At 42.1% G+C, this 14,184-nt stretch overlaps 1 protein-coding gene across 3 annotated transcripts in view; it reads left to right on the top strand.

Annotated features, from left to right (window-relative positions):
* USP3 (ubiquitin specific peptidase 3) overlaps positions 1 to 13,926 on the top strand; it is an 81,622-nt gene extending 67,696 nt beyond the window's left edge. For all 3 annotated transcript variants that reach the window (XM_072962278.1, XM_072962279.1, XM_072962280.1), the window contains 4 exons: positions 9,806 to 9,924; positions 11,066 to 11,179; positions 11,337 to 11,404; positions 13,143 to 13,926. In XM_072962278.1, coding sequence (XP_072818379.1) covers positions 9,806 to 9,924; positions 11,066 to 11,179; positions 11,337 to 11,404; positions 13,143 to 13,308 — 467 coding nt within the window. In that variant the 3' untranslated portion in view covers positions 13,309 to 13,926. The remainder of the gene's footprint in view (positions 1 to 9,805; positions 9,925 to 11,065; positions 11,180 to 11,336; positions 11,405 to 13,142) is intronic.
* Positions 13,927 to 14,184: the final 258 nt, after the last annotated feature.

Here is a 14,184-nt window from a genome sequence, read left to right as displayed (position 1 = left end):
TTCTCTATATTATACCTAACACCTGTTATTTTACTTTTTTAAATAATAGCCATCATATTGTGAAGTGGTGTCTCATTGTGCTTTTGACTTGCATTTTACTAATGATTAATGATGTTGAATGACGTGCTTATTGGCCATTTGTGTGTCTTCTCTGGGGAAATGTCATGAAGCTTTTCCCCTGCATTTTCTTCTAAGAGTTTGGAGTTAATTTTTGTATGTGGTATTAGGGGAGGGGCTAACTTCACTCGCATGTGGACATCCGGCTTCCCTGGTGCCATCTGGTGAAGACTGCCCTCTCCTCACTGAATGATCCTGTTACTCTGGTCAAAGACCTGCCGACCCTAGCTTGGAGGGTTTATTTCTGGACTCCCTATTCCGTTTCAGTTTATGTCAGCACTACAGCTGCATATGGAATAATCCATGAACATGGGATCTATTTCTATTTTTACGTCTTTATAAATTCTTCAGCACTGTTTTATAGTGGTTTTTTGCCAGTGTTACCTACTTGGTTCAATGTTTTACTAAGTATTTTATTCCTTTTTTATGTTAATGTAAATGGGATTGTCTTAATTTCTTTTTGGAAAGTTTGAAACAATTTCAACTTTTCATTGTTAGTTTACAGAAAGTTGATTTCTATGTGTTGATTTTATATCCTGTAGCTTTGCAAAGTTCATTTATTAGTTCTAGCAGGTTTTTAAAAACCAATTATTTTTAGGGTTTTCTACATAAAAGATCATGTCATCTGCAAACAGATAATTTTACTTTTTCCTTTTCAATTTTGATGCCTTTATTGCTTTTTCCTTCCTAATTGCTCTGGCTAAAAATTCCACTACTTATGTTGAATAGAAGTGGCAAAAGCATCCTTGTCTTGTTCCTAACTTAAGAGAAAACTTTTAGTCTTTCACTACTCAGTATGATTATTTGACAGGAATTTTTCATACGTGGCCTTTATCATGTGGAAGAAGATGGCTTCTTTTGCTACTTTATTGAGGGTTTACATACTAATTTTTAAATGTGGAAAGTACTGTTTTTCTTTCCTGTATCTAACCCACCTCCTCCCCTGCTCCCCAAGGCCACATACAGCTTTTTACGTGACACAACCAGTACTTACTGCTGGAAGTCTCATGACTTCAGCTTGAGCGATTACAAGCACCATGGTGATCAGCCTACAGGGATTTACAGGACCAGCCAGCCTGCGGGAAAGTCAGGGCTCCTTGTAGCTAGAGATGTGGAACTTGGGAGGTCCCTAAAGACAGCATCACTTCAAGTTTACTGTTTGTGTCTCGCTTCAAGAAACAAAAGGTCAAAACAGTATAACCTTTCCTAGGAACCATCCTTGACATAAAATAGCAAGTGGGCAATGTTGTATTCCTGAGATCTGTTAGGACAAAGGGCTCAAAAAAAAAGGAAAAGCCAAGGGAAGGCGCGAGCAGGATGCACACTCAGGCACTGGGACCAGGGAGCAAAGGCACATTCAGTAATGCCTGGTGGGGGGTTCCCAGCTGAAGAGGGCGACACAGGAAGATCCTGAGCTTCCCTCCTCCACAGACGCACCAACTCTACCCCTACGTATGGCGCAGCTGCCCCTGAAAAAGCTCTAAAAGCAGACGGACCCCTGCACGTTGCCGAGGCACGCAGGTGAGGTGGAGACCGTCTTACCGCAACCCCACACCGGGAGGGAACGCAAAGCCCACAGCTTCTCCCTGAGGAAGGAAGGGTTTGAAACCCACAACAGGCACCCCAACTTTAAAAACCTGCACCTGAGAAACGAGGCCTCAAAACATCTAATTTTGAAAACCAGCAAGGCTTGTGTCCACGAAACCCGGGATGCTTAGAAATGTCTCTTAAAGGGCTCGGGCTCAGACTCAATTGCCTTAGGGCCCCCTGCAGAAGCAGCCATTTGAAAAGCAACCAAACGTTACGTGAAAGTGGTTATCTGTCCAAGCATCATCCTGAGGGGCAGAGGCCCACCGGCACGTTCTCCGGGGATGGAGGGCGGGCGCCGTCTGTGTGTTCCCTCTCCGCCTGGCTAACACCTGCAGGTGCTGCCTTGTGTGCGCGCTCACGCTTTTTTTGTCTTTGGTGGGTGCTATCCTTAAGGTCCCTCTCTATCTTTGCTCCTTCCAGCAGGCACCATCTTCAGGCTCTCCTCTGCCTGAGCACCTGTATCTCCTGGAGGGGAGCATTTACATGCATCTGATGCCCTGGTTTTTGCAGCTCCCGCCCAGGGCATGCCCCTTGATCTCCTGGTTGTGGACCAGAGGGGCTCGCATTCACTACTGGCGCCCCTGAGACTATAACAATTGAGAGACAGTTCTTGGCAAATGACCATCCCCAGGGCACTGCACAGACAGCAGACTGAAATACACTCGGTCTTTCTAAAACTGCTTGTCCAAGAGCTCGGGTCTGAGGGATGGGCGTCCGGTCTAGCACATTTCTAGGGACCTACAGAGTTGCTCTCAGGGAACAGAGGCCAGTGGATGCAACCTTTGTGCTCTCCCTCTTCCTTGCTATAGCTCACCAGTATTTTCCAGAAAGGAACTTACACCCTTGTCTGGCATCCCAAATTCCACAGTTGCTGTCAAGGGACACCTTTATATCACCTGACTCTGGGGCTTATGTTTACAGGTCCCGCGGGACTCTAACCAATGGAGAAAGCTCTTAAACAGCTATCACCCTCCAGACACAGCACGAAGCAGCAGACCTAGGGGTGCAGTCTTTCTTTGAAAGAGGCATATTAGCGTATCATCATAGCTACAGCCTGAGGCGTGGACTTCTAATTAAAGACACATCTAAAGGCTGGCTGTACTCCTTTCCAAAGACCGTGGAGGATGGGCACTGTCTTTATTTCTCCCTCTGCCTTGCTCCACAGCTCCAGTATCTCCATGGCTTTTACTCATGTCTGGTGCCCCATTTTTTTTTTTGTGGCTGGAGCCCATGGGATACCCTTTGGTTGCCTAGCTCTGGGGACCAGGGCAGGCTTGTGTTCCTGGATCCCACAGAACTGTAACAATTGGAGATACAGTTCTTGGCAGGCTACCACCTGCAGGTCACTGCCCATATAGCAAACACACGCCAAGTCTTCCTGTAAAAGAGACCAGTATGCTTGTCCTGGAGTTTTGGGGCATGCTTCTGCATCAGCACTCGTCTAGGGGGCCTGAGGAGATACTCTCAGGGAACACAGGCTTGGGGACGCCCCCTTTGCACTCTCTCTCTGCCTTGCCACAGCTCACTGGTATCTTGCAGAAAGGAGTTTATAACCTCGTCGGGAACCTTGATTTTTTGACTCTGGTGGGACAGCTAGAAATCACAGGCTCTCGTGGCCAGTGGGGCTTGCTTGTGGTCCCACAGGACTGTATATATTTGCATACATTAAAAGCTGCTGCATGAGATTCTTCCCTTGGGACAGTGACGTGTCTCAGCATACCTCCAACTGCTGGGAACTATTAAAAAAAACCAGGCGTCTGCTTGGACAGTTACATAGGTTTGAGGGACAACCAAGAGCTACCGCATGGTTGAACAATAAAGTTCGTCTTCTGAGTCCTTCAGGACTCGGAGAGGGGGCTGTGGTAGCAAATCCATAGAGTCAAGCAAAATGAAGAAACAGAGGGCTATGTTCCAAATGAAAAAATAAGAAAACCTCAAAAAAACCTCACCTTAATTACACAGATAAGTGGTTTACCTGATAAAAATGGTCATAAGGATGCTCACTGATCTCAGAAGAATAGATGAGCAATAGTGAGAACTTCAACACAGAGAGAAAATGTAAGTATCAAGTACCAACTTCAGCAAAGAGAAAATATAAGAGCTGAAGAATAACTGAAATGAAAAATACACTAAAGGGGATCACAAAAGATTTGATAAAGGAGAAAAAGGTATCAGTGAACTCAAAGACAGGGCAGTGGAACTCACCCAATCAGAGCAGCAAAAGGAAAAAGTTTTAAAAAGTGAATTTAGCTTAGCGGACTTATGGGACAACATCAAGCAGACTAACATTTGCATTAGAGGAGTTCCAGAAGAAGAGAGAAAGGGGCAGAAAATTTATTTGAAGAAATAATTGCTGAAAACTTCTCTAACTCAGGAAAGGAAACAGACATCCAGATCCAGGAAGCCCAGAGAGTTCCAAAAAGTTGAACCCAAAAAGACCCACACCAAGACACATTATAATCAAAATGTCAAGTTAGAAACAAGGAGAGGATCTTAATTTTTCAGTAGAAACTTTGCAGGCCAGAATGGTATAGCACAAAATATTCAAAGTGCTGAAAGAAAAAATTTCCAACAATAATATTCTACCCAGCAAAGTTATCCTTTCAGAGTTGAAGGGGAAAGAGTGTTTTCCAGTCCCGCAAAACCTAAAGGAGTTCATCACCACTAATGAAGGGCACTAATTAGTAACAGAATTATGAAAGTACAAATCTCACTATTGAAAGTAAACATACTGTAAAGGTAGTGGATTAATCACTTATAAAGCTAGTATGAAGATTAAAAGGCAACAGTAGTAAAACAAAAATAAATTACTACAGTAATTAAAGGATACACAAGATAAAATGCTGTGAAACCAAAAACAAAATGCTGGGAGGTTTAAAATGTGGAGCTTTAGAATGTGTTGGAACTTAAGCTTTTATCAACTTAGATTGATGTAAGTTGTAAGCCTTAGATATAATAATATAAGCTTCATGGCAACCACAAAACAAAACATACTAGATACACAAAAGATAATGAGGAAGGAATCTGAGCATACCACTAAAAGTCATCAGACCACAAAGGAAGAGAGCAAGAGAAGAAAGGAACAAAGAGGAACTAAAATACAGCCAGGAAACAGTGAACAAAGTGGCACTAGGTACATGCCTACCAATAGTTACTCTAAATGTGAATGAAGTAAATTCTCCCATCAAAAGACAGAGCAGCTGAATGGATAAAAAACAAGACTTGTTTATATGCTGCCTACAAGAGACTCTTTCACAAAGAGTGAAAATGAAGGGATGGAAAAACATACTCCATTCAAATGGAAACCAAAAGAAAGCTGGAGTAGTTCTATCAGATGAAATAGCTTTTAAAACAGAGACTGTAATAAGAGACAGTGATGGGTGTTACATCATGATAAAGGGTCAGTCCAACAAGAGGATGAAACATTTGTAAATATTTAGGCACCTAGGAGCAGCTGACTATGTAAAGCAAACATTAACAGACTTAAAGTGACAAATAGACAGCAATACAATCAATAGTGGGGACTTTAATACCCCAATTATATTGATGCATAGATCATCCAGACAGAAAATCCATAAGGAAACATTAGCCTTTAATGACATGTTAGATCAGATGAATTTGTTAGATGTATACACAACATTTCATACAAAAGCAACGGAATACATGTTATTCTCAAATGCACATGGACTATTCATCAGGTGTATAATATATAAAGGCACAAAACAAGTCAGTACATTTAGGAACACTGAAATCATATCAGACATCTCTTCTGCCCATGATGCTATGAAACTAGAAGCCAACTACAAGAAGAAAATTGAAAAAAGTCACAAACGTGGAGATTAAAACAACTTGCTACTGAACAATTGATAGGTCAAAGAAGAAATCAAAAATCAAACAATACCTTCAGAAAAATGAAAAGGGAAGTAAAAGACACCAAACTTAGGGGATACAGCAAGATTAGTTTTAAGAGAGAAGTTCATAGCAATAAATACCTACCTCAAGCAACAAGAAAAATCTCAAAGAACCTAACTTTACACCTCAAGGAACTAGAAAAAGAACAAACGAACCCCAACCTTTGTAGAAGGAAGGAAATAACAAAGATCAGAGCAGAAATAAATGAATTTGAGACTGAAAATAGAGAAGACCAATAAAACTAAGAGTTGTTTCTCTGAAAAGACAAACAAAATTGCCAAGTCTTTAACTATGATTTACCAAACAGAAAGAGAACATTCAAATAGATAACAACCGGAAATGAAAAAGAGACATTACAACTTGCCAAACTATGCCAAGTATCATCAGAGACTACTCTGACCAATTAGTATGCCAACCAGCTGGACAACACACAAGAATTTCTAGAACCATACAATGTACCAAGACTGACTCATGAAGAAACAGAAAATCTGAACAGACCCATTACTAGTAGGGAAACTGATCAGTAATCAAAGTCTCCCAACAAACAAAAGTCTAGGACCAGACAGCTTCACTGGTGAACGCGCCCAAACATTCAAAGAAGAATACAGTATTTTTCAAACTCTTCCAATAAACAGAAGGGGAGGGAACCCTTCCAAACTCATTGAGGCCAGCATTACCTAATATCAAGATCAGACAAGGACACCACAAAAAAGGAGAAGGAAAAGAAAGCTTAAAGGCCAATATTCCTGATGAACATAAACACAGAAATCCTAAAAAAAAAAAAAAAATTTAGCATACCCAATTCAGCAGTACAGTAAAAGGACCATACACCACGAGCAAGTAGGGTTTATTCCAGGCATGCACGGATGGTTCAACATCTGCAAAGTCAGTCAGTGTGATATACCACGTTTACAAAATGAGAGATATAAATTATATGATCATTTCTATAGATGCAGAAAAAGTATTTAAGAAAGTTAAACATCCATTTATGATTTTTAAAAAAAACCTCTCAAAGTGTGTATAGAGGGAGTACACCCCGAGAAAAAGAATAAGAAACTGAATATATGTATATTCATGTATGACTGAAGCATTGTGCTGGCCACCAGAAACTGACACAACATTGTAAACTGACTATACCTCAATAGAGAAACAAAAGAGGGAGTACACCTCAACGTAATAAAGGCCACATATGCCAGGTCCAAAGCCAACATCATACTCAGTGGTGAAAAGCTGAAATCCTTCCTTCCAAGATCAGAGGCAAGACAAAGATGTCCACTCAAGCCACTTGTATTCAACATAGTGTTGGAAGTCCTAGCCAGAGCAGTTAGGCAAGAAGGTGAAACAAAAGACATCCAAATCTGAAAGGAAGAAGTAAAACTATCACTATTTGCAGCTGACACGGTATTATATATAGAAACTCCCAAAGACTGCACCAAAAAACTGTCAGAATAAAATGAATTCAGTAAAGTTGCAGGATATTAAGTCAACATACAAAAATCTGTTACATTTCTGTGTGTTAAGAATGAACTATCAGAAAGAGAAATTAAGGAAACAGTCCCATTGACAACTGTATCAAAAAGAGTGAAACCCAGAAATCTAACCAAGTAGGTAAAAGACCTATATTCAGAAAACTACACAACATTGATTACAGAAATCGAAGGTGATACAAACAAACAGAAAGAGACCCTGTGCTCACAGGCTGGAAGAATCAGTGGGGAAAATGACCACACTGCCCGCGGCAGTCTACAGGTTTAATGCAGTCCCTGTAAAATACCAGTGGCATTATTCACAGAACTAGAACAGATAATTCAGAAACACACACACACACACTCTCTCTCTCTCTCTCTCAATACCCAAAGCCATCTTGAGAAAAAAGAACAAAGCTGGAGGTCTTATGCTCCCTGATTTCAAACAGTCATCAAAACAGTATGGTTTTGGCATAAAAAGAACAGAATAGAGAGCCCAGAAATAAACCGTACGTACATGGTCAGTTATTTTATGACAAAGGAACCAAGAATACACAACAGGGAAAGGACAGTGTCATTTGTGTCACTTATCTGATAAGGGATTAATATCTAAAACATATAAAAAAACTCAATAGCAAAACCCCCAGACAATCTGATTACAGTTGACCCTTGAGCAATGAGGGTTTAGTCCATGTATAATTTATAGTTGGCCCTTCATACCCAGTCCTTTGCATCCACGGATTCAGCTCACCACAGACCATGTAATACTGCAGTATTTACTGCTGAAAAATATCTGCACGCAAGTGGACCTGCACAGTTCAAACCTGCGTTGTTCAAGAGTCAGCGATAAAGAATGGGCAGAAGATCGGCCTGGACATTTTCCCAAAGACATACAGAGGGCCATCAGGTACATGAAAAGATGCTCAACATCATTAATTATCAAGGAAGTAAAAATAAAAACCACAGAGAAATACCACCTCACACCTGACAGAATGGCTGTCATCAAGAAGTTAACAAAGAACGAGTGTTGGCAAGGACGTAGAGATAAGGGAACCTTTGTGCGCTGTTAGTGGGAACGTAAATTGGTGCGGCCACTGTGTATGGAGTTTCCTCAAATTAAACGTAGAACTATCATACGATCCAGTAGTTATACTTCTGGCTTATTCATCCAAAGAAAATGGAAACACTAATGTGAAAAGATATATGCACCCCCATGTTCATTGCAGCATAGCCAAGATATGGAAACAACCTAAGTGTCCATTGATGGATGGATGGATAAAGAAAGCGCGACACACACACACACACACACAGAGGAATATAATTCAGTCATGAAAAAGAATGAAATCTTGCTATTTGGGACAACATGGATGGATCTTAAAGGCATTGTGCTAAATAAAGTAAGTTAGAGAAAGACAAATACCATATGATTTCACTTATATATGGAATCTGAAAAAAAAAAAACAGTTCATAGACACAACAGATTGGTGGGTGCCAGAACCAGGGGTGGGGGTGGGCAAAAGGGGTGAACAGAGTCAAGGAGTCAAAATTTACAAACTTGCACTTAGAAAGTCAGGGAGAAGGTAATGTAAGGCACGCCGACTATAGTTAATACTGCACTGCATATTTGAAAGTTACTAAGAGGGTAAATCTTAAATGTTCTCATCGGTAGAAAAAAAATGTTGTCACTTATGTATGGTGACTAATGATAAGTAGGTTTACTGTGATCAAAGAGGGCTGCCGCACAGCGTGCCCCTGCACCACTCTAGGGGGTGCCATTCACAGACACTGGCTCATCACATCCTGGAGAACCCATTTCTTTATCGTAGTGGAGGGTACAAAAGCATGCATATTTTTCTCTGGAAAACATTAATTCTTTACAGAACAATACATACATGTTTATACGGACTTCTGAATATACTACTAATATAACAGGAGGCAGCAAACTTTTTTTATAAAGGGCTAGATGGTAGCTATTTTAGGCTTTGGGGCAAATACTGTGTCACAACTACTCGCTCCTGTGGTTGTGGTATAAAAGCAGTCAGAGCATATAAACGAGTGGGCAGACTTTAAATGCAGTTTGGAGCAGAACCAGGTGGCTGGATTTGGCTTGGGGCCAAAGTTGACCAAACTCCAGATTACAGTTAAATCTTTTAAAGAAAAAATATCCAGGTCATCCAGGGGGGTTTGAGTAGAGTGTGAAACAAAGGATTCACGGGAGATGAAGTAGCAGGAAGGTCAGTAATGCAGCTTCTGTAATCCGTGTTTGCTCTTTAATAAGTTATGGCTGTGAAAATGTTTGATCTAAATTTGACTTTTGTATGAACTTGGCACTTTGTCCTTTGTTATGTAAGATATTGAGAGAAAATTGCTATTTTAACCTTGATTTCATTAGGGAACCATTTTTGTCAGAATTCTCCAGATTAATTCTTTCATTAATAATAGCAAACCCAGCAATATCATCTGTCATTCATTGATTGTCCCCAGATGCCAGGCACATTATACACATTATTTGTCTTCCACACAACAGTTCTTCAATGCAGACTTTTTTTGGTCTCCATTTTGCAACCAAGAAAGGCTGACTTTCTCACGATCATGTAGCTGATAAACCTGAGATCTGAACCTGAGCTGCTCAGCTTCAGAGTTCAGTGTCTTTTCTGCAGCACGCTGCCTCTATAAGAGATATAATACCATGTTTTAATGCTGCCACAATTTGGTTTTAGATTGTCTTCGCAGTTTTACTGACTTAGAAGAACTTGATGAAACAGAGTTATACATGTGCCACAAGTGTAAGAAAAAACAAAAGTCCACTAAAAAGTTTTGGATTCAAAAACTACCCAAGGTAAGTGTTGAGTTTTAAATTATAATGCAATTTTGAGGGGAAAAAATGCTTATGACCGATTGGGAGACAAAGTATTTTTCTAACTTTATACTATGTGATCTGTTCTGCATCGGTCTCTAGGGTTTTCAGTAAAGCTAAATAAACCCTTTGAGAATTCATAAGTAAATGTGTCCTGGTCACCATTTACAGTGTGTGGAGGGGGGCGTTTTCCCACTACGCCACTAACAAGCAATTCTTTGACACCGTGGGTGTCCTGCAGTTCAGCCCAGTTCTGACAGCCCCACAAGACCGTCCTCCCCATCAGACCCCCGTCACAAGCCCAGGCTGTTACCCTGTGCATGCTTCTCCACGAAACCACAGACTGACGGCTCCCACGGCCCCTCCCCGGACTTCAGACACTTGACCTGCAAGTCCACGTTGTGACCTGTGCTTCTGACTGACTGGCCATAAATCAGAGGTTCCCACGGACCCCTCCTTGCGTTCTATTAATTTGCTAGAGCAGCTCATAGAACTCAGGAAACACATTTACTCACTAGATTACCGGTTTATTACAAAGGATGTTAAAGGATATGAGTCAACCACCAGATGAAGAGATACAAAGGGTGAAGACTTGAACAGAGGAGCTTCTGCCTCGTGGAGTTTGGGGCCCGGCATGGTGGCAGGTGGAAGCGTAATGGTTCCCCAACCTGGAAGCTCTCCAGACCCTGTCCTTTTGGGCTTCATTCCACAGGCATGACTGGTTAAGTCACAGGCAGCCCAACTTCCAGTCCCTCTCCCCTCTGGGGGTTCGGGGGGTGGGCTCAAAGTTCCAGCTCTCTCGTCTCAACTGGCTCTCTTGGCCACAAGCCCCCGTACCTCATTAACATAACAAAAGGCACTTTTATGGCACTCTTCACTTGCAAATTTTAAGGGTTTTAGGAGTTCTGTGCCAGATAAAGGAGACAAAGACTAAATACATATTATTATAAATCACAGTATCACAGTGAGGTATTCATGGGAGAAACGAATAACAAGAATCAAGAGAAAACCTGGTAGGCCGCCTAAAAATTATTTAAGAGACAAGTAGTTAACAAGTAGTTAATTCTGACCGAAAGGTAAACCAAGTGTGTGTTCATAATTTTTGTCTTTCTCTTTCATCCAGGTGCTGTGCTTACATTTGAAAAGATTTCATTGGACAGCATATTTAAGAAACAAAGTTGACACATACGTAGAATTTCCACTGAGAGGCCTAGACATGAAATGCTACTTACTAGAGGTAAGGCGATCACCGCCGTCAGCCGGGGGGAAAATGGCTCTTCAGTGAAGTCAGGTTTTCACGGAGGGAAGGTAGAGGAGGCTGAGGGAGGGAGGTGCTGATGTCACTGACCACTGCTCCTAACTCAGCCTGGGGCCCCGTCTGCCTTGCCCTGCAGCCCGAGAACAGCGGCCCGGAGAGCTGCCTGTACGACCTCGCTGCCGTGGTGGTGCACCATGGCTCTGGGTGAGTGTGCCGGGGCGCTCCTCAGGGCGGGGGGCGGCACAGCGAAGGCCCCCAAGTTTGTACCACTCTTGGTAATTCTCCTCTAACTCCCTAAACAATGGATTCACTCTGTTAAAGGGAAGGAGTGAAGGAGAACTTTCCTTCAGTGTTGGTGGGCAAGAATAGGCCTGAGGGGGTGTTGCTAAGCATGAAGAGAAGGCACATAAAAGCAGAGGGGAGAAGCTTGCATTTGAGCCTAGCGTTCAGAATCCACCCAGTGTCTACAAAATTCTGACTAGTCTTTACTCCATCTGGTATTTAAATGGGCGGAAAGGGGGGATTATTTAGAATAACTTACTTCATGTCATCTAGCTCACAGGTGCATTTCTTATTTTGTTAGGTAACATTCTTGGTCACTTTCTTTCCCTGAAAGCCTGGATTAGGGGCGTATACCTTCTGATAGTTGATCTGCTTGAGAATGGCAGCTTTTCCTGCAGACTTGGCAAACCACTCTCCATGCTGAAAATTCTTTTTTCCCTCTGAACTCTGTAGACACTGTTCCACTGACTTTACCATTCATAGTTATAAATGGCAAGGCCACATGTCTGTGCATTTCTGGTGTTTTTTGCCCTCCGGAAGGTTACAGGATTCTGTCCTTAGGCTTAAGGAGTTACATCAGACGTATTTCTGTTTGGTGTTGACAGGGACACCTTTAGTCCAGTGTGTTCAGCTCATGGAAGTGTTTGTTCCACCCCAATCTGTTTTCTTCTGGAACCCCTATTAAATGTATAGTGAATTTCCTAGATCTTTCACACATTTTAACTATTCTTTAATGATTTCCATCTTTTTGTTTCTAAAGACTGCCATGGCTCCCCCCACCCCAGATCACCACTCTTGGCTCATCTGTATCCAAGCTGAAGATTAGCTCCTCCATGAAGTTTTTATATTGTGGCAATCACATTTTTCTGATAACTCTTTTTCATAACAGCCTATTTTTGTTTCATGGTTGCAATATCTTTGTGAAGCCATTGGTACTAATTTGATTTTCTGCATTAAATTCCTCAGTGGTTAACTATTTTATCATTCTTCCTGGCACTTCACTTCCATATTATTTTTCTCCCCTCAAGGGTTTGCTTTTTCGTTGTTTATTCAGAATCATCATAACCAGTGCAACTGGCTGTTCTGGGTAAAGGGGAAGGGCTTCTCTAGCAGCTGACGGTCTCTGCTCTGCTCTGCCTGCAGGCTCCCCGCTCGCTGGGAGGGCTGACCCGGGGCTCCCTGTGTGAGTGGGGGGGTCACGCGGAGAGAGAAAGGCCCTTGGTGCCAGAGGAGGAGGGGAGGAAGGTGCTTCCTTGAAGGCAGCTCCTAAGGCTCTCACGGGAAGTCTGGTCCTGAGTTTTCCACAGGCCTTGGCATGTGCTTGTTAGGTTGAAAGCTCCTTCCCTGTTTGGTTTCTCCGTTAATCCAGTGCCCTGTGAATACTGCTTTGTGTGCTCCAGAAAACCCTCAATTTCTAGTCAGTCCACAGCTCTCTCCCCCCTGCCTTCCAGGGTCAGTATAATCCTGGTCATTTCAGTGGGTTTTGCGGCGATAAATATGTGAGCTCAATCAACCTTCTTAAACTACAAGTCTCCAGAATTGGTTCTTAAATAACAGGACTTATTAAAACGTATTGTTTATCTCATAATTTATATGTTTGTACAGATCCCTTTGTGATTTCTGTAGTCTTTTCCTTTGATCATTTGACTTTCCCTTGCAGAGTCGGTTCTGGACATTACACGGCATATGCAACTCACGAAGGCCGCTGGTTCCATTTCAATGACAGTACTGTAACGCTGACCGATGAAGACACCGTGGTGAAGGCCAAGGCCTACATCCTTTTTTACGTGGAACGCCAGGCTAAAGCTGGATCGGATAAACTTTAATACCTCCTCCCAATCATTATTCATCAACTATACCGGACAAACATTTCCAGTTTTCCATAAATACTTGATCCAAGATTTAATTTCATTATGCACTTTTCAGTTTCCTATTTTGAGTTTAGCTTTATTTTGTCAATGGTAGTGACGTACTGAACGTGGGCACCAACTAATTTCTTTTTAGTTCTACCAGAAAACCTCAGCAGATGTTTTGATTTGCTGCTTTAGTTGTAATAATTCAGTTTTTATACGTAGTTTCAGGAACTTAGTTCTACTTGACTTTTTTATATTACTGTTTTCAGTTCTCACTCTGAGGCACATTTGCATCAATGCTTTGTACTCTCACATGCCGAAAGCAAGACGTGTTCCTGATGGTGCAGAGCAGAGTCACCGCCTGCTGCCTTCTCACAGCCGTGGTGGAGATCAGGTTGGCTCTAAGTCAAGGACCATGTGTGCACGTAGCCTGCGGCCACGAGATCTCAGTGACTGCTCAGTAATCATTCTCTTTGCTTGTAAACGGTAATGAAGGGCATCATTACGTAGACCGGGTGACTGCTGCTCTTGGTACCCCTCAAAGCTGCTGTTTATCAGCACCCATTAAATAAATTTGTTGGTTCAGTTGTACCTATACTGCAAATTCAAAAATTACTTATACTTTTTCCTTCTGGTTTGGGGACATTTTTTGTGTTTTCATGGAGGAGACAGGGGTACGGAAAAGTCCAAGTAAGACCAAATACACTTAAGTCTTTAAAAAACTCTGTGACTCAGCTACATGTATCCAGGTGTTGTCCGGTGTGATGAAACCATAGCTCGGTCTGCCCTTCTGAGCCAGCGCCTAGGTCCCCGCTTAGCTGCGGCTCTGGGATGAACCGCACACCCACG

Source organism: Vicugna pacos, chromosome 6 (assembly GCF_048564905.1).
Source record: "Vicugna pacos chromosome 6, VicPac4, whole genome shotgun sequence".
Lineage (NCBI taxonomy): Eukaryota > Metazoa > Chordata > Mammalia > Artiodactyla > Camelidae > Vicugna > Vicugna pacos.
The sequence above is the reverse complement of the archived record's forward strand: the minus strand, read 5'-3'. Positions and strand labels throughout refer to the sequence as shown.